Below are 20,583 nucleotides of genomic sequence, written 5' to 3' on the forward strand. Positions count from 1 at the left end.
ATGCAAAGAGTCAGACACAACTGAGCGACTTCCCTTTCACTTTTTTTTTTTTTTTTTTGACTGAACTGATACTGCTTTTTAATTGAAGTATAGTTGATTTACAGTGTTAGTTTCTAGTATAGAGTAAAGTGATTCAGTTATACATATATATACATATATCCTTTTTAATATTATTTTTCATTATGATTTACTATAAGATTGAATATAGTTCCATGTGTTGTACAGTAGGACTTTGTTGTATAGATGTTAGTGTGTATCTGCTAATTCCCAACTCCTAATTTATCCCTCCCTGCTCCCCTTTCCCCCATTGGTAACCGTAAGAGTGTTTTCTATGTCTGTGAGTCTGCATCTGTTTTGTTTTGTTTTGTTTTGTTTTGTTTTGTTTTTAACTTTACAATATTGTATTGGTTTTGCCATATATCAAAATGAATCTGCCACAGGTATACATGTGTTCCCCATCCTGAACACTCCTTCCTCCTCCCTCCCCACACCATCCCTCTGGGTTGTCCTTTTCACTTTCATGCATTGGAGAAGGAAATGGCAACCCACTCCAGTGTTCTTGCCTGGAGAATCCCAGGGACGGGGGAATCTGGTGGGCTTCCATCTATGGGGTCGCACAGAGTCAGATACAACTGAAGCGACTTAGCAGCAGCAGCAGCAGCAGAAACAGCCTAGCCCCAGTACAAGAGCAGTGCTGAGACAGCCAGTTCTAAACACATATAAATGCTGCAAATCTCTTTGCATATCTGAAGATTAAAGAAGACAAACCACACTGCACTGACAGGTGAAGACCATGAAGCCTCCTGTTCTGGTCTTAATCAGATATGGCCAAGTGGGCAGGATGTTTACGTATTTATCATTTGGCACTTTTTCAATTCAAACCACACACAACTGTAACAGGAAGCAATTTTGTTATAAAAAATGTGAACAGCTTCCATGTTGAATTAGAAGTGCAGAAGCAAAGAGCAGAAAAAATCTTGTTCTTTGACTTAGGCTAACTATTTGTCCTTATGGATTGTAAAGAAATACAATGTGTAGCATTATTATTTCCAAATCACCATGAGAATATGGTGGTTTCAGAGGTTCAATAATCTCTTTGCTAGGAAAGTTAATAATTAAACCTTCTTGCTTGAGGAAAATTTCCTCAGGACCAATCAGAGTGACTAAAATACAAACTATAAAGAGGCATACAACTCTAAGGGAAAATTATTAACTGAGTTGTTATACCAAAGCGTTGGAGACCTGCCTCACCATCTGTGTTCTTTGCATGGATGGGACCAAGGTTCGTAAAGACTTATTTACCAAAGACCACTTCATCACCAGGTCATGAAGGAAAGCGAGGTTATGAGCTGGTGATGTCCAGCCCATTACCTCTGTTCAGCCCTTTACAGTCTGTACCCATCAAACAAAGAGTGTGGCACTGAATTGGCCTCATTCACTCCTCCATAGTGCAACACCAGATACCCAGAGACAACAGCAGATCAAAGCTAAGAAATCAAAGACAAGCAGATTCTAAGTGGAGAGCATGCAGACCAAGGACCTTCCCCACTGCTGTTGGAAACAAAGAAGCCCTCCCACCCTAGACACCACCTGTGGGAGGAGCGACAAGAAGGTGCCTCCTTAAACAGAGAAAAATCAGTCTGAGCAGGGAGCTTGAACTAGAAATGACAAAACAATTATACAATGAACCCGAGCTACGTTGAGGGACAAATTTTAAATAGGAGAGTCTGTGTTAATGTTATGGAACTCTCAATCCACACAAACATCCCTTGCTAGTGCACAAGATGAAATCAGTGATAAAAATAGAGTATATTACATTTATGTATATTTGAATTCTAGGGGACACATTTTTAAGCCCACTACAGAAAGAAAACTCATAAATCTTCTCATTTTTAAATGTGCAGAGTTGTCACCTCTGTGAACTCTTTCTAATTTCTCCAGCTCAAAATTACCACTGTGTCTATTTAATCTGTAAAATCTTGCCCACTGTCTTTAAAGTGGGGGCTTCTTGAGAGCCAGTATTGTGTCTTACTCTTCAATATCTCTTTAAAGTCAAGTAAAGACACATAGAAAAAGCTTAACAAATAGTGGATAAAGAAATGAATGCATGAACAAATGCTGAAAATCACCCTGAGTTAATGATACTGAGCGGGAAAGGGATAGGGGAGACACAAATCTGACTAATCCCACTCGGCACACAGTGAAGTGGAGTAAGGAGTCAGAGACACACCAGACAAAGGAACCAGACAGAAAATGCCTTCTTCAAATCTCACTCTGGGGAGGGTCCAATCACATTTAATTTCTGCACAAAGTTGTAGCTCAGAAACTTTACCAAGGGAAGAAAAAAACTGACAGCGTTGCTATCAAGGATGTGGCATCGACAATAATACTCATCAAATAGCTGTTTTTCTAGCTCCCAGTGACTCATTCTGGCCACTGAAGCCTGGGTGGTGTCACATGTGTCTCTTCCAAGTGGAGACATGAAAACCCCATATGACTCTCTAGTTTCTCTCTTTTCTGCCCCAGAAGTTGTGTGTTCCAAATAGTGCACATGCGAGCTGATGGTGCCTCACTGACCATGGTACCTGTGTAGGCTGGTAATGAATGTGTGTATGCATGTATGTGTTGCCTCTGAGATTTGGGGGTCAGTTGTTCCAGTAGCAGAACAGAGTCTATTCTGACAGATCCAAAGGGGAAGGAAGACTTGAAAAAAAAGAATCTGTCACATGAATCAGGTACTTTCCTGGATCTCCTCTTCCTTCTGTGTCTTCATCCCAAGCTACTCCCTCAGGTGGTCAGCTTGCATCCTCTGTTGGGCCTGGTTGGTTCTCAGTCACCATTTCTGATTGACCAACAACTAGATCTAAGTCCTGTTTAAGAGTACCCACCCCTGGTGCATCTCCTGTTCCCTTTACATCACTCTGTGCTGACAGTCAGACTCAGTTTCCCAAATTTGTCTCTTAGCATCTTGACCTTCATCCTTAAACAGCTCTCCTTTGCTCTGAGTTAGTCAGTTCATCATATTTTTACATTCCACCAATTCTGTACTAATGAAAAGGCAGCATGTACTTTCTAAACCTCTTCAGTTTCGTCTTGATTTCCCGAACAAATCTGATTCCTAGATGTAGTGCTCTATGTAGTTAATTAATTTCTTCACTTTTGGGTAAGAAATAATTTTGCTGAATTTTTTCCCCCTCAACTGAAGAAAATGGCACATTCAAAGCCTATCTCCTTGTGACCATGTTACCGAAAGGTATGTGTGTGAGGTCTGGCTGCTCACTGCTTAAAAGCCAGTATACAGGGCAGGTTGGTGGAAAAGAAAGTTTGCTTTATTTCATATGCCAGCAACTGGCAGGAGCAGTGGCAGCCATCTGTACAAAGGCCAATGTTCACCCCCATGACAAGCAGGCAGTGAGAGTTTTATAGACAAAGTGGGAGGGGGGTTACATGCAGAAATAGTACAGTCATCTTCAAATTGGTCATGAGTGGTCTGACTAGTGTCATCTTGGTTACTTTCAATTCAGTTCAGTCACTCAGTCATGTCCAACTCTTTGTACCCAGTGGACTACAGGACACCAGGCTTCCCTGTCCATCACCAACTCCTGGAACTTGCTCAAACTCATGTCCGTTGAGTCAGTGATGCCATCCAAAACATCCATTGGTTGTTTTAGGTACAGTTGATCTTTAGTGCCTGGGTGTACTTGTTCCCATGTCTTTGTGGTCAGTTCTCAGAATTGCGGATGCTCAAGTCCTGGGTACAGTGTGGTCATCATGTAGTTCACTGCTCCACCTGGTGTTTTGTATCTATAAGACAGCTCACAGGACATGGCTCAGAATATCATCTATAACCCTTAAGAAAGAACTAAAGGTCCCTGACTGTGCTTAATGACTACATTATTATTATTTAGTCTCCTCAGACTGTTTTCCTTTGTTTCCATGTTTCTCACTTCTCCAATTAAACATATTCTTTGACTAAAGTTTTCCACAGGCAAAAGGCAGGCAGAAGACACAGTGAGTGGGCAAGGATCATAGTCCTCTCTGCTTCAACTGCAGCCCTAGGGCCTCCCTCAGGACTTGGAAGGGGCTGGTGCAAGGAGAAGCTCTGAAGAACAGGCTTCATTAACTTCATGATTAACCCACCTCTGCTCAGAGCTGATGTAATTACCAACTGCAGAGCTATTGAGTTCTTGTGGGTGGTGATTCTTAAACCACTGCAACCTAAGGTTAGTGCCTCTGGGGTGGCACTCAGAGTTCAAAGCCTGAGTGATTGCTCAGACTCAAAGTCTATGAACTGAGGCTCTATTGCACATGGAGCTTTGGTGCAGCTGCGTCCTGCCCGCAGACCAGCCTCAGAACACTGGAAAATACAGCAATGTGTTCCTCCTTTAACATCAAAGACTCTGTGAACAGACCTCTTTTCCTTGTCATCGAATGCTTCCCAACCTGGGCATGCTAACCAAGGCTCCTGCAGTCTGCAGGCATTATCTGAGGCCTTACCAGGGCCCAGGATTGGAGTAAGGCCTGTGCCTGTGTATAAGCTCTATATTTCCCCTCTCTATAACTTCACAGATGCTCAGCTAATATTTATTGAATGGCTGAATGGCACTGTACTAATTATTGAAGATAAATTGTCTTAAATATAAAGAAATGTTTCTGAGAACATCATTTAGCTAATATTTTTGTTTTAAAGGCAAATGTTTCTAGCAATTAGCAAGGCAAAATTTCATTTTCAAAAACAAGCAGCTATCACCAACAAATATGTCACAACGAACACTCTCTCTCTAAGGATACACAAGACAAACCACAAAGTACCTACATGTGGCTTCTTAATAAGTCTTAATCAAACCCAACTGAGGAGACAGGATATTGATATGATTTATCATTGGCAGTTATTTCATTAAAACCACACAGCAATATCACAGGAAGAAAATTTGCGATTAAAAAAGTGCAGCTGCACCATCGAAATGACATAAGGAAGCAGATGAGGTGCCCAAAGACTTCTTTGGCTTAAAATAACAGACAGCTTAATTAGTCTTTCACTTTTCAAAGGACAGTCCTCTTCGGCTGATCTTGAAAGATGATGTGGAGACCAGGACAACTCAACTATTCTGCACAACAGTTAGAACTGTGATCTGATACTTTTGGATAATGTTGCTCTTTGAGTCCCTTCTTGTTACTTTTTGTGAATCTACTGTAGGTTTTTACATTTTTGTTGCCACATGGCTCACATAAAGCCTCTTAGAGGGACAACAGTAAATACTACACTGATAACAAATTAATTCCAATAACATGCAAAAGCTCTACCTTTTTATCCCCTTCTACGCATTTTGTTTTGGATGTCACAATTTACCTCTCTCTGTATTGTATATCCACTAACAAAATATTTTTCTCCATAGCTATTTTAATACTTTCTTTAGACTAAAGCTAACTGATTAGCACACTACCATATTACAGTGTCAGAGGATGCTGAATTGGATTCAGTATTTACATTTACAAGTCTGTTGCATATTTTCACTTCTTTCATATAACAATTAGCATCCTTCATTTAGTTTGAGGAACTCCCCTCAGCAATCTTGTAAGACAAGCCTAATGTTGGTGAATCCCCTCAACTGTTGTTCATTTGGGAAAGTCTTTATATCGTCTTCATTTATGAAAAACAACCTTCCTAAGAAAAGTATTCTTGGGTGGTAGGCTTTTTTTTTTTTCCCATAAGTTAGAATATATTATCTTCTCTCTCCTGGACAGTCAGGATTCTACTAAAAAAGTCCACTGATATTTTTAAGGGAATTTCTTTTTTGTGAGCATTTACTTTTCTCTTGCTGCCTATAAAATTCTCTCTTCTTGATTACAAGCAATGTGTCTTGGGGATGATCATTTTGAATGAACTCTGAGGAGTGACCTATTAGCTACATGAACTTGGATATCTAAATCTCATCAGATTTGGGACTTAGCTGGTATTATTTCTTTAAGTACAATCTGTGTCCCTCTCTCCCTCTCTTCTCCTTCTGGGACTCCAATAATGTGCAGGTTGTTTCTATGAATGTTACCCTATAGTTCACACAGGTTCTTTCACACTTTTTCATTGCTCTTTTTCTTTGTTCCCTGGCTGGGTAATCTCAATGGTCCTTCCTTCTAAGTTACAGAGTCTTTTGCTGTTGTTGATGCTCTAGGTAGCATTTTTCATTTTGTTGCATTCCATTCATTGTAGTCTTAAGCAACTGATCCAACCAGTCCATCCTAAAGGAAATCAGTCCTGAATATTCATTGGAAGGACTGATGCTGAAGCTGAAACTCCAATATTTTGACAACCTGATGCAAAGAACTGACTCATTAGGGAAGACCCTAATGCTGGGAAAGATTGAGGGCAGGAGGAGAAGGGAACGACAGGGGATGAAACAATTGGATGATGGCATCACCGACTCAATGGACATGAGTTTGGGCAAGCTCTAGGAGTTGGTGATGGAGAGGGAAGCCTGGCGTGCTGCGGTCCATGGGGTCACAAAGAGTCGGACACGACTGAACCACTGAACTGAACTGAAACTTAAGCAACTGAATCTCTGTTTGGTTCATTTTTCTGTTTTGTTCCTTCTGTTATTCTCTTTGCCTCACTGCAAAGCTTGAGGGATCTCAGTTCCCCTACTGGGACTGAATCCAAACAACAGCAGTGAATGCATCGAATCCTAACCACTAAATCATCAGCAAACTCCCTGTTTACTTCCTTTTTTATGATTTCTATCTCTGTTAAAAAAAAAAAATCTGAATTTATTCTGTGAAGTAACACCCTAGCTCAACAATTACTGAGCCCTAGCTCAATAATTACTGAGCCTGAGCTCTAGGACCCACAAATCACAAAAGGAGGCGATGCTGCAACCCCTGTAGCCTGGGTGCCTAGAACCTGTTCACAATAAGAGAAGCCCGCACATAGAGAACCTGCTGCCCACAAAGAAGAGTAGTGCCTGCTTGCTGCATTTGGAGAAAGCCCATGTGCAGCAACAAAGACTCATGCAACCGAAAATTGAAAACAATAATAATGATGATGAGAAATTTTTTTAAATCTTATTTTCTTCATATATAGTCTTTCTGAATTTCATTGTTTATCTGTGTTTTCTTGGAGTTCACTGAGCTTATTCGTGTGTGTGCCTTATTTCATCATATGTCATCTATTTCATCACTTCCCAAGTGAATAGCCATGTGAGCTGCCCTGGAAGAAGCCCTGGGCTTCTTCCCATCCCCAAGCACAGCCTAGAACTATGAAGACTGCAAGCGTGAGTGTAGGTTGGAGCCCTAGAAACCATCCAGAGTCATCAGCCAAGTAACTGGGTGGATCCAGCTCACAACCAGGGCAGCACTCTCAGGTTTTATATTAGTTCAGCAGCTTCTCCACATGTCCACAATGAAATTGGCCGGGGGTGTGGGTGGGGAGGAGGGGGTGTTGCGGGAGTAGTGTTGTGTAAACATAATCTTTACTTTGTCACTTCTTCATGCCAGCTCTCTCTACACTGAGGAGTCACAGCAGGATCACAATTACATTTTCAGTTCAGTTCAGTTCAGTCACTCAGTCGTGTCCCACTCTTTGTGACCCCATGAATCACAGCATGCCAGGCCTCCCTGTCCATCACCAACTCCCAGTGTTCACCCAAACTCATGTCCATTGAGTCGGTGATGTCATCAAGCCATCTCAACCTCTTTTGTCCCCTTCTCCTCCTGCCCCCAATCATTCCCAGCATCAGGGACTTTTCCAATGAGTCAACTCTTCACATCAAGTGGCCAAAGTATTGGAGTTTCAGCTTCAGCATCAGTCCCTCCAATGAACACCCAGGACTGATCTCCTTTAGGATGGACTAGTTGAATCTCCTTGCAGCCCAAGGGACTCTCAAGAGTCTTCTCCAACACCATAGTTCAAAAGCATCAATTCTTCACCACTCAGCTTTCTTCACAGTCCAACTCTCACATCCATACATGAACACTGGAAAAACCATAGCCTTGACTAGACGGACCTTTGCTGGCAAAGTAATATCTCTGCTTTTGAATATGCTATCTAGGTTGGTCATAACCTTCCTTCCAAGGAGTAAGCGTCTTTTAATTTCATGGCTGCAATCACCATCTGCAGTGATTTTGGAGCCCAAAAAAATAAAGTCTGACACTGTTTAGGCAATCTTGAAACATCTGAAACACAGATGTTTTCAAAGAATCCCCTTGGTCTGAAATTCTTCCTCTAAGAGATCAGTCATGTCAGATGCCTCCATCCATATCTCTGAAATATAAATAGCCAAATGTTCCTGATCTTTCTATATACATCCATTCTTCTGGATCCCCTCTGCCTAGGTCTCCACTTTCTTGCCCTCTTGTCCCATCTGAATATAGGGTGTGGGTGAGCACCAATTTGCCTTCCATCAACTTGAAGATATATATGAACTGATATAATTCACTTAGAAGGAGAGATCCTTGAAGAGAGAAGAAATAGCAACATCCTAAACAAATAGTAAGAAGAGATGGAGAAGAAAGAATGGATTTATAAGGATTGGATAATCAAACAGACATGGGATACGAGCAAAGAGGTGTCTGTATATACTAAAGGAATAAATGAGAGATGGAAAAGGAAGAGGTAGTTATGTTCAGTTAGATTTTTAATTGGCCTGTGAATATTGAGGCAGGATAAGGAAAGCTGTATCCATTCTCTTCCACCAGCCAACCTTCCACTTTGAAACTCACACCCAGTCTGGTGTCCCAGAACAAGTTACAAACTGGTGATGTGACATCTCAGAGGTGTTTAGAACTGTTTTGTTTTGTTTTTCCATGAGTTCATCTTGTTAGGAAGGAGTGTGAGAATGTAGACCAAGTTTACATCCTTTTCTAAATAAGAGTGACCTGGAGCACTTGTGAGCATGCCCTCATTAGCCTCTAAGACAGGTGAGAAAGCAGGTCAGCTCACTCACTTGCATTTCCTTTGAGAAAGATGGCATTTGAGGACCAATCTTCTAAAAGTATTTGACATGGAGCTTGCTAAGTTAACAGCACAGCAAAAAGTTAATTTATTCAGAATATTTCATTTTGAGCAATTTTCATATGGCACTATTACAGGTCAGCACTACTCTACTGAAATACAGGCAATTAGAATATCTGAGGCTTCATCTCCTAGTTAATACAGCATCACGAGAAAGTCACTGGGGATGTTCCCAGGGCACTGAGTTCAACATCATCGTACCCAGCATCCTCTTTCTTCCCCTGGAGCAGCCAGAAGCTCTCTTCTCCTTCCCCAGGATCAGCTGCCTCTCTGGAGAAGTTCAGACAAGAGCCTGAAATAGAAAAGAGAAGTTTGACTAGAACTGAGACAGGAGGATGGGACAGAACCCTCTGGTGGAAGGGAGTCAAGCAAGTGCTTGTGACAAAGCATCCCTGGGACCCAGGTATGGGGAGGGAGGCTCAGGCTATTTCACATGAGTTCCAGTGAGGATGGATCCCAGCTGTCCTCTCAGATCCAGTGCATGTGGTCTCCTGGGCCTCAGTGTTGGGGAAATCCTGCATCACAGGAGATCTGTGCTCAGGAGCTCTGGGAGACCTGCTTCCAGGCAACACAATACCAAGGAGATGCCCCATTGACGACAGCCCACCAGGCTCCCCAGTCCCTGGGATTCTCCAGGCAAGAACACTGGAGTGGGTTGCCATTTCCTTCTCCAATGCATCAAAGTGAAAAGTGAAAGTAAAGTCGCTAAGTCATGTCTGACTCTTAGCGATCCCATGGACTGCAGCCTACCAGTCTCCTACATCCATGGGATTTTCCAGGCAAGAGTACTGGAGTGGGGTATGCTCAATTAATCGATAAGTTTCTCTTTCGGCCATGACACATGCTTGTGGGATCTTAGTTCCTTGACCACGGTTGAACCTAGGCCCTAGCAGTGAAAGTGCAGAATCCTAACCTCTGGACCACCAGGAGATTCCGTAATCTATAAATCTTCATGCAAGTATATCACAAAGTGATAAGTTTATGTCACATTATGGAGACATAAATCCCAAAAGCAGAGTGATTCCTCACTCCTTGCAAGGAGTCTGACAGCATTAAATATGGCACATGGTCAAGATGATGCTACCAAATATATGAGATTACTTATATTTTGGATCTCTAGGGAGGCTGAGCATTGAGGAGCACAAATTCACTCTTTTCAGATAGAAAGATTGCAGGAGATCAACTGACCCCACTCACCTGTCTGAGAGGACCTCACCCTATTCTCCTTCTCTGGGGATACTTCCTCCTCGTTCCCCTGAGAGGCAGAAGGAGTTCCAGGCACTGGTACTTCTTCAGCATCATCGTAATTTTCATCAGGGACATCAGCCCTCTGATCTGGGGGTTCCAAGAGCAGACAAGGGAGTGGATGAAACCACAGTAAGTGGGTTGGTCTGGGGAATACCTAAGATACCTTCTGACCCAGAGTTTCTGAGTTTCTGAATAGAGGCACCAGTCACTCCTTGTTTCAAAAGACTTTTTTCTCTAAGACCATGTTTCATTTTGATGTGTCCATAAGCCAAAACATGATTTTACATATCTTAATATTTTCTGGTGGAAACTACATATCTCAAAGCAACTCTTCCACCACTGAGCATTGCTAAAGTACTTTGAAAAATTGTGTTTTACAGATGTTATTTTTTTAAAACATTGTATGCCTGTGGTGATTCTGGACACAGAGAGACCAGTCCCAATGTGACACATCACAGAACAGCCAGAGAAGGAGAAGGACGAACCCCATCTGGACACAAGGGATGCCTCTGGTCCATCAAAGGAAAACCATTCCCCTTAAATCTCCTCTCTATGAGGGAAACTCTCCTCCCCAGACCCAGCCGAGTCAGGTCCACCTCTATTTCCTGAGGCGGATCTGTAGTCACTGTTGTCCTCACCATCCCTGGTGTAATATGGCAGTTTACTCAGTGAGAAATCTGACAGGAAGCCTCATGTGGAGACAAACATCACACAACACACAGAATTTTTCCTCCCCACACCCACGGGACCTGTGTTAAGGCTGAGAATGGACAAGCCTGGCTTCTGCAGTGTAGACAGAGGCTGGGAGGTCACGGGGCTCTGAGAGGCCATCCTGCCTCTTTGGAGGAGCCGTCTTCTGTGAGCCTGGGGCACACATGGGGTCTGCAGATGCTGAGAAGATGTGCACAGCCAGTGGGTGGTGACAACCAGAGATCCCAGGAGGACAGACAGAGACACTCACCTGGGCTGCCCAGACCTTCCTTCTGGGTCAGAAGGTAATCGAGCTCCTCATACACAGCTTCAGCAAGAGCATCTTCATAGCTGGATAAGGCTGAGAGATCCCCCAGCAGGTCAGAGAAGCTTCCCCAGATACCCCGATCCAGCCAGCCCACCTTCATCTCCCTGGTGCTCACATGGGGGCTGCCAGGACCTCAGCATCATCTCCTACCCCATGCATCATGTCAGCACCTCTCCCCTCGTCTGACCCTGATTACAGCTCAGGGCCAACTCTGTCTGGTCTCACAGGAGAGGCCATGACTTATGAGAGTTCACACCCCAGTCCTAAGAACCTCTGTCTACTCAGCCCTTAGAGCTCAGCACGGAGCACATGGAGTCTGCAACTCAGAACAGTACCTGGCCCAGGTTCCCCTCTTTATACCTGCCCCATCTCCTGCCTCCACACACTCTCCCTGATCCCCAGTTCCCCCTGCAGCCCACCTCTGCGCTCTGCTCTCCATCTGAGCAGCTGAGTCATCAGGATGACGAGGACCAGGAAGAGAAGGGCCCCCAGGATAAGGCAGAGGATCCCAGGCAGGGAGAAGATGCCAGGGAGAGAATTTGAGGTTGTTCTGGTCCCTAAGGAGAACAGGAAAAAGGGCTGGAGATAGTCTTGGACACAGAGAAATCTCTGTGTCAGCATGTTCCGGAGCTCCGGACAATGGCGTCTCAGCCTCAGACAGTGTCAGGGTTCCCTTGAGTCTCGTCCTGAGACAAGTCAACTCCACCCTGGCCAGTGTGGCCCCGAGGCAGACATGGGTATTGCCAGGGAGCTGCCCTGCCGAGACAGCCTCTGAGGATGCAGCTCATCCCCTCTCCTTGTGCTTCAGGAGACAGAGCATCAAACAGTCCAGGGACCTGCACCTCTCTGATGAGGAGCAACACTCAAGGCCAGGTGGGAGATCCTTAGATTCTACAACATGGAAACCAGACTTTCATCTACCCCGGGCATGAGAACATTTGACCCTGGACATCAAGGCAGGGGATTTCCCCAGTGTAATGCCCTGGCTCCTCCCCAACAGCCACGGCTTCTCAGACTCTTTCCTCTTCTGAGTTGTCAGAGAGCCCACAGAACAGGTCCCCAGTATCTGAGTATTCTCTCCTGCCTGTGGATGGATCACAGTACCTGCTGTAGTCGTGGGCAATGTTGTCCTTACACCTAAAGAGAAAAACAGTAGTGTGGGGAAGAAAAATTGACCAGAACGCGGGGCAAACCTTTTCCATCCTGAGCCTGAAATCACCCCTCAGTCTGCACAACATCAGTGTCCAGTCCTCCCAGCTCCCTCATCCTAGATCAGAGCCCCAGCACCCGGGATGTCTGAACAAAAAATCCCCACCACGCCCGACCCAGCCCAGTGCCCCTGCGCTGCCCCAGCTCACCCAGGCCAGACCCCGAGCCCCTCACTCACCAGAGCACCTCACACCAGCATCCTCCTCGTGCTTGCAGTCGGTCTGCCCCCAGGGTTCTGCAGCACAGTCCCACAGGGAAGACTCCCGGCCCCCACACCGCACCTCATCCAGCCAGATGCTCCCATTCCCAGGGCCAAATGCTGCAGATCTCAGGGCTTCCAGGGCCTGGCCACAGCCCAGCTGCTGACACACCACCTCGGCCTCTGCCAGGCTCCAGGAGTCATCGCACACGGTGCCCCAAGTTCCGCTGTGCCAGACCTCCACCCGCCCTGAGCACTTGCTGTCTCCTCCCCTGAGCCGGAGCTTCTCTCTGTCTGAAAAGGCAGCAGCCCCTCCTGTGACTCCTCTGGTGGGAGGAAGGAGCCCTTGGGAGCCACAGGGGAGGGGGTAGGATGACGTACCTGTGCAAGGGGCAGCAGTTGGACAGCTCTTGGGTCTTCTTCCTGCACACAACAGGGAAACAGTGGATCAGGAATAGCTGAGGGTGTTCCTGTGCCCACATAAGATTATCTAAGATCCATGGCTCAGTGCAAATGACATGTGAAAACACAGGCTCATTATCTCCTGGGCTGAAACATTCACTGCATCTGATCACCAGCTGAAATTACTTTAAATATTTACTTGTTTATCAGTCTTCACACCCCACAGCAAATATAAACACAGACATCTACGAATGTACACACTCCCCTCTGAATGAAAGTTCCATTAGAAGAAGGACCTTGTATATCTTATATGTGCCATGTTTCTTCTATTAGGAGAGTGCCTGCACATTGTATGCACTCATTCAACAAATATCTATGGAAAACCATTTCAAAATACCTAGATAGGGGCTTGATAAATATTTATGAAATGAATGAATAGACAAATAAAATTTAGTGAAATAAAATTTCTTTTTTTAAATTCATACTAATCAGTGAAATAGTAAACCAAATATAAATTAATGGTAACAGTCTATGATAATAGTTCATATTAAAAATAATCAGTCCAGAAGCACAGAGTCAATTTATATTCAAAATCTCATGTACACAATTTTAATGGAAAATTATTAGATAGATTATAAACTACTCTTACCTATTATTCAGTGTGACAAGTGTGCAAGTGAAGACTACTGTTGTAAAAGGAAACTCTCTTTTCTAAATTTATTTTTAATTGGAAGAAATTGCTCCACAATGTAGTGTTGGTTATGTGTGTGTGTGTGTGTTAGTCACTCAGTCTTATCCAACTCTTTGCGACCCTATGGAATGCAGCCCACCAGGCTCCTCTGTCCATAGGATTTTCCAAACAAACATGCTGGAGTGGATTGCTATTCACTTCTCCACTGGATCCTCCCTACCCAGGGATCAAACCCAGGTCTCCCACACTGCAGGCAGTTTCTTTGCTGTCTGAGCCACCAGAAAAGCCCATAGTTTTGGTTAGGGATCACTTAAAAAGAAAGTATACAGGAAAGACTTAGTAGAATTCTGAGAAGACATATGGACACATAAATGTACACACTGAGTAAGCCAGAAATTTTTGCAATAGTTAAAAAAAGCCTACTGAGAACAATTTGTATTGAGAAGATGCAGAAATAATAAACAAAAGACTGAAAATATATATAAAAGAATTGAAGCTGAGAGAAGTAGAAATTCAAAAAAACAGAAGGGTAAATAGTACCTGTCATAAAGTATCAATGTTTATATATTCTTTCCAGATCATCCTATCAAAACTCCTACCCATTCTATGCAGAGAACCTCTGAGAAAACGATGGCAGGACCTCTGTGAGCGGCTTGCTCATTTTCATGGTCAAAGATTTTACCACCTCTCAATTCACAGGGTTTAATTGTAGGAAAAATGTCATCAATAAAAGGTCTCACAGTTTAATGCCTCTTTGGCCTTCAAATGAAAAAGACAAAGAGATGAGCAAAAAGAGGCAAGGAAGGGAGTGAGCCTTTGCTTTTGAAGTATCTGATTCCACATTCTCTTAGCTATGGGTTTCTGGCAACATCCACCATACCATTCAAGGTGTACCTGAATGGGGTATGTGTGTTTGTGGAGGGGGAGGGGGAGGGAAGGAGAAAGAGAAACAGAGAGACAAATGTTGAAAGAATAAGGTGCTATGGTTTAACTATTTGTCGCCTTCTCCAACATTTATTTATTTCATTCAAAATTTACTGCTGAAATCTCAGTTCCCAATGTAACAGTATTTAGTGGTGGAGCCTTCTCAAACTCTTTCAAAAACAGAAGAAAAGATCACTTCCAAATTCATTTTATGAAGTTAACATCAGTCTGATACCAAAGCCAGATAAGGACACCATGAGAAAAGAAAATTACGGGCTAATACTCTGATAAGTACAGGTGCAAAAATCATCAACAAAATATTAGAAAACTGAATTTGACAATACACTACAAGAATCATATACCATGATCAAGTGATATTTGTTCCAAGGATACAAGGATAGTTCAACATTCACAAATTAATCAATGTGATACACCAAATAAACAAAATGAAGGTAAAAATCATATCCTCAAAGGATACAGAAAAAGTGTTTGACAAATTCAACATCCACTTACAGTAAAAACTCTTTTACAAAGTAGGTATAGAAGGATTGCATCTCAACATAATTAAGGCCATATGAAAAGTACACAGCTAACATCATACTTGACTGTAAAAAACTAAAAGCTTTTCCTCTGAAATTAGACACAAGACAAAAATATCTAGTCTCACCACTTTTATTCAACTTAGTTTTGGTAGTCCTATACAGATCCATCAGGCAATATAAAGAAACTCAAGATATCCAAATCTGAAAGGAAGAGGCAAAACTGACACTATTTGCAGATTGAAAAGTGAAAGTGTTAGTCGCTCAGTCGTGTCTGACTCTTTACAACCCCAAGGACTGCAGCCTGCCAGGCTCCTCTGTCCACTGGGATTCTCCAGGCAAGAATACTGGAGTGAGTTGCCATTCCCTCCTCCAGGGGATCTTCCTGACCCAGGGACTGAACCCGGGTCTCTTGCATTGTAGACAGATTCTTTACCATCAGAGTCATGAGGAAAGAAACCCCCTTACATGATATTAAATGTAGAAAACACTAAAGACTTCAGCAAAAATATGAGAACTAATACACTCAGTAAAGTTGTAGAAGAAAAATCTGTATACAAAAATCATAGGCATTTCTCTTTTTTTCCATTTATCTTTTTTTTTAATTTTATTTTATTTAACTTTACAATATTGTATTGGTTTTGCCATATATCAAAATGAATCATATGCATTTCTTTACACTAACAACAAACTGCTATAAAAGAATCTGAGAAAACAATTCTACTTACATTTGAATTAAAATGAATAAAATATCTAGGAATAAATTTAACCAAGGAGGTGAAAGACCTGTACACTGAAAAATATAAACACACTGATGAAAGATACTGAAGATGACTCAAATAAAGAGAAAGATATTCTGTGCTCATGGACTGGAAGATCTAATATTATTAATATGCCCATACTACCCAAAGCATCTACAGATTCACTGCAGTCCTTATCAAAATTCCAATGAAAATTTTCACAGATACTGAAGAAACAATCCTAAAATTTGCATGGAACCACAAGACACTCAATACCAAAGCAATCTTGACAAAGAATAACAAAGCTAGAGGTGTCGTGCTTCCTGATTTCAAACTATATTACAAAGCTATATTAATCAAAACAGTATGTCATTGGTATAAAAATGTGCACAGAGATCAATGGAACAAAATAGAGAGTCCATAAATAAACCCTCATTTCTATGGTCAATTAATTTTTGACAAAGAAGCCAAGAATATACAGTGGGAAAAGGAGAGTTTTTTCAGTAAATGATATTGGGAAAACTGGACAGCCACACACAAAAAATGAAACTGGACCACTATCTTACACCATTCACAAAATTTAACTCAAAATAGATTAAAGACTTGATCACAAGTCCTGAAGCCATAAAATTTCTACAGGAAAAAAATAGAAAATAAAATCCTTAACACCAGTCTTTGTGATGATTTTTTGGATTTGACACCAAAAGCAAAGGGAACAAGAGTAAAAGCAAGCAGTTGTGATGGCATAAGGCTAAAAAGCTTCTGTCCAATTAAGGAAACCATCAACAAAGTGAAAAAGCAACGAATGGAATTGGAGAAAATATTTGCATATTATATCTCCGGTAAGGATTATTATCCAAAATACACAAGGAACTCATACAACTCAGTAGCAAAAAACAAACAGTCTGATTTTTTTTAAATGGGCAGAGAACCTGAATAGACATTTTTTTGAACTATACATACAACTTGCCAATAGGTACATGAAAACATGCTCAACACTATTAATCATCAGAAAATACAAATCAAAACCACAATGAGAAGACCTCATATCCTCTAGAAAGGCTTTTATCAAAAAGAAGAAATAACAGGAGTTGAGGAGAATGTGAAGAGACAGGAAAGCTTTTGCACAGTTAGAGGGAATGTAAGTTGATGCAGCCCCTATGGAAATAGTATTGAGGTGCATCAAAAATTAAAAATAGAACTGCCATATGATTTATGAATTTCACTTTGAGGTATTTATCTGAAGGAAACAAAAACACTAACTTGAAAACCCAATGTTCACTGCAGCAACATATGTTCAGTTGCTAGGTTGTGTCTGACTCTTTGCAACCCCATGGACTGCAGCGTGCCAGGCTCCTCTGTCCTTCACTAACTCCCAAAGTTTGCTCAAATTCATGTCCACTGAACTGGTGATGCTATCTAACTATCTCATCCTCTGTGGCCCCCTTCTTCTTTTGCCTTCAATCTTTCCCAGCATCAGGGTCTTTTCCAATGAGTCAGCTCTTCTCATCATGTGGCCAAAGTATTGGAGCTTCAGCTTCAGCATCATTCCTTCCAATGACTATTCAGGGTTGATTTCCTTTAGGATTGATTGGTTTGATCTCCTTGCTGCCCAAAGGACTCTCAATTCAATTGCAGCATTGAAGCACCACAATTCAAAAGAATCAACTCTTTTTAGCTTCTTCTATAGCCCGGTTCTCATGTCCAGACTTGACTACTGGAAAAAATATAGCTTTGACCATATGGACCTTTGTCAGCAAAGCGATGTCTCTGCTTTTTAATACTCTGTCTAGGTTTGTCACAGAGGAACAAGCCTCTTTTAATCTCATGGCTGCAGTCACCATCAGCAGTGATTTGGGAGTCCAGGAAAAGAAAATCTGTCACTGTTTACACTTTTTCCCCTTTTATTTGCCATGAAGTGCTAATGATCTTAGGTTTTAGAATGTTGAGCTGTAAGCCAGCTTTTTCACTCTCCTCTTTCACACTCAATGAGAGGCTCTTTAGTTCCTCTTCGCTTTCTGCCATTAGAGTGGTATCATCTGTGTATCTGAGGTTGCTGATATTTCTCACAGCAATCTTGATTCCAGCTTGTGATTCATCCAGCCTGGCATTTCCTATGATGTTCTCTGCATACAAGTTAAATAAACAGGCTGACAATATACAGCCTTGATGAACTCTTTTCTCAATTTGGAACCAGTCGGTTGTTTCATGTCCAGTTCCAACTGCTGCTTTTTGATCTGCATACAGGTTTCTCAGGAGGCAGGTAAGGTGCCCTGGTATTCTCATCTCTTTAAGAATTTTCCACAGTTCATTGTGATCCACATGGTCAAAGGCTTTATGTAGCCAATGAAGCAGATGTTTTTCTGGAATTCTCTGGCTTACTCTATGATCCAACAAATGTTGGCAGTTTGATCTCTGGTTTCTCTGCCTTTTCTAAATCCAGCTTGTACATCTCGGAAGTTCTCAGTTCACTTACTGCTGAAGCCTAGCTTGAAAGACTTTGAGCATAACCGTGCTAGCATGTGAAATGAGCACAATTGTGAGGTAGTTTGACCATTCATTGACATTGCCCTTCTTTGAGATTGAAACGAAAACTGACCTTCTCCAGTCCAGTGGCCACTGCTGAATCTTCCAAATTTGCTGATGTATTGACTGCAGCACTTTAACAGTATTACCTTTTAGTATTTTATAGCAATATCTGTGAGTCAAACAATGTAAGTTTTCACTGATGAATGGATAAATAAAATGTAGTATAGACTTATATCCACCCATAAAAAAAGAAGAAAATCTTGCCAGTTTCAACAACATGGATGGATCTCAAGGGCATTATGCTAAGTGAAACAAATCAGACAGAGAAAGAAAAATACCATATAATCTCATTTATATGTGTCATATTAAAACAAAAAGCAAGTTCAGAGATGCTGAGTAGTTGGTGGCTGCCAGAGGTGGGGGATTTGGTGTGGGCAAAGGTAATCAAAAGGTATAAATTTGAATTATAAAATTAATGGGTGAAGAGATATAACATACAGCATGGTGAATACTGTATTGTTTATTTGAAGGAGGGCAAGAAAATACATCTTAAACATTCTCATCATGTAAGAAAAATTTTTAACTATATATATGGATCTATATATATGGATCCATATATAGAGATATAACTAGACTTACTGTAGTGATCATTTATCAATACACACAAATATATAAGCATTATGTTGTACACAGCAAAAAATATAATGTTGTATCAATTATATCAGTTAAAAATTTTTTTTAACTTTTATTTTATTTTTAAACTTTACAATTTTGTATTAGTTTTGCCAAATATCGAAATGAATCTGCCACAGGTATACCCGTGTTCCTGTGTTCCCCATCCTGAACCCTCCTCCCTCCTCCCTCCCCTGCCCTCCCTCTGGGTCGTCCCAGTGCACCAGCCCCAAGCATCCAGTACCGTGCATCGAACCTGGACTGGCGACTCGTTTCACGCATGATATTATACATGTTTCAATGCTATTCTCCCAAATCTCCCCACCCTCTCCCTCTCCCACAGAGTCCATAAGACTGATCTATACATTGGTGTCTCTTTTGCTGTCTCGTACACAGGGTTATTGTTACCATCTTTCTAAATTCCATATATATGTGTTAGTATACTGTATTGGTGTTTTTCTTTCTGGCTTACTTCACTCTGTATAATAGGTTCCAGTTTTATCCATCTCATTAGAACTGATTCAAATGTATTCTTTTTAATGGCTGAGTAATACTCCATTGTGTATATGTACCACAGCTTTCTTATCCATTCATCTGCTGATGGGCATCTAGGTTGCTTCCATGTCCTGGCTATTATAAACAGTGCTGCGATGAACATTGGGGTACACGTGTCTCTTTCCCTTCTGGTTTCCTCAGTATGTATGCCCAGCAGTGGGATTGCTGGATCATAAGGCAGTTTGGAACATGTAGATTAAATAAGCTCCATCCAAACTTCATTTTATAAACTCAACTTAAACCCATCACTTAGATTTTAAAATATCAAATCTCACTAACAACATCCTACAGGGTTGGGACAGACACAGAAACAGACATAAGTCACCTGCACATGAGATGTAGGCTTCCTCCTTTGGAGAGCAGGAACTGTATTTCCATGGGCCAGAAGGACACTGCCAGAGAGAGGTATCCGTTTTCCGACACTGAATTAAATCTACCCAACGTGGTCTAGAACCTTCCCTGAGACCAACAGAGGAGTTGAGACTTCCACTGTCCCCACAGCCAAGCTGTCTGCAGATGATGGACACGGTGACATCATCCATGGGGCTGCGGCAGACACTGCCCCAGGTCCCGTTGTAGAAAACTTCCAGCCACCCAGCACACTGCTGGTCCTCGCTCACCATCCTGAGGGCCAGGAACTCTAAGATCGAAAGAGAGGAGACAGGACACAGTGAGCACCGCACTCAGTGCTCTGGGTTTTCCTCTCTCCCCAAAATTGTGAACATTCATCTGTGACCCAGCTGAGGAAGCAAATCCATTAGATGACCAGAGTGAAACTTGTCTCCTTTTCACCTGACTTTGTCCATTTGTGTCTGTCTTTCTAAATATTTCTACCACCATGATGTAGTGGATA

At 42.1% G+C, this 20,583-nt stretch overlaps 2 protein-coding genes across 3 annotated transcripts in view; both read right to left on the minus strand.

Moving 5' to 3' along the window:
- The window catches only part of LOC139182962 (antigen WC1.1-like), a gene marked incomplete in the record, with an annotated part of 771,738 nt that overhangs the window by 70,304 nt on the left and 680,851 nt on the right, over positions 1-20,583 (minus strand).
- Positions 9,005-20,583, minus strand: part of LOC139176099 (antigen WC1.1-like) — a 61,401-nt gene continuing 49,822 nt past the window's right edge. For both annotated transcript variants that reach the window (XM_070788635.1, XM_070788634.1), the window contains 8 exons: positions 20,056-20,370; positions 13,060-13,101; positions 12,658-12,972; positions 12,375-12,407; positions 11,690-11,827; positions 11,214-11,303; positions 10,202-10,339; positions 9,005-9,296 (listed from right to left, as the gene is read on the minus strand). In XM_070788635.1, coding sequence (XP_070644736.1) covers positions 9,151-9,296; positions 10,202-10,339; positions 11,214-11,303; positions 11,690-11,827; positions 12,375-12,407; positions 12,658-12,972; positions 13,060-13,101; positions 20,056-20,370 — 1,217 coding nt within the window. In that variant the 3' untranslated portion in view covers positions 9,005-9,150. The remainder of the gene's footprint in view (positions 9,297-10,201; positions 10,340-11,213; positions 11,304-11,689; positions 11,828-12,374; positions 12,408-12,657; positions 12,973-13,059; positions 13,102-20,055; positions 20,371-20,583) is intronic.

The sequence above is a fragment of the Bos indicus genome, chromosome 5 (assembly GCF_029378745.1).
Source record: "Bos indicus isolate NIAB-ARS_2022 breed Sahiwal x Tharparkar chromosome 5, NIAB-ARS_B.indTharparkar_mat_pri_1.0, whole genome shotgun sequence".
NCBI lineage: Eukaryota > Metazoa > Chordata > Mammalia > Artiodactyla > Bovidae > Bos > Bos indicus.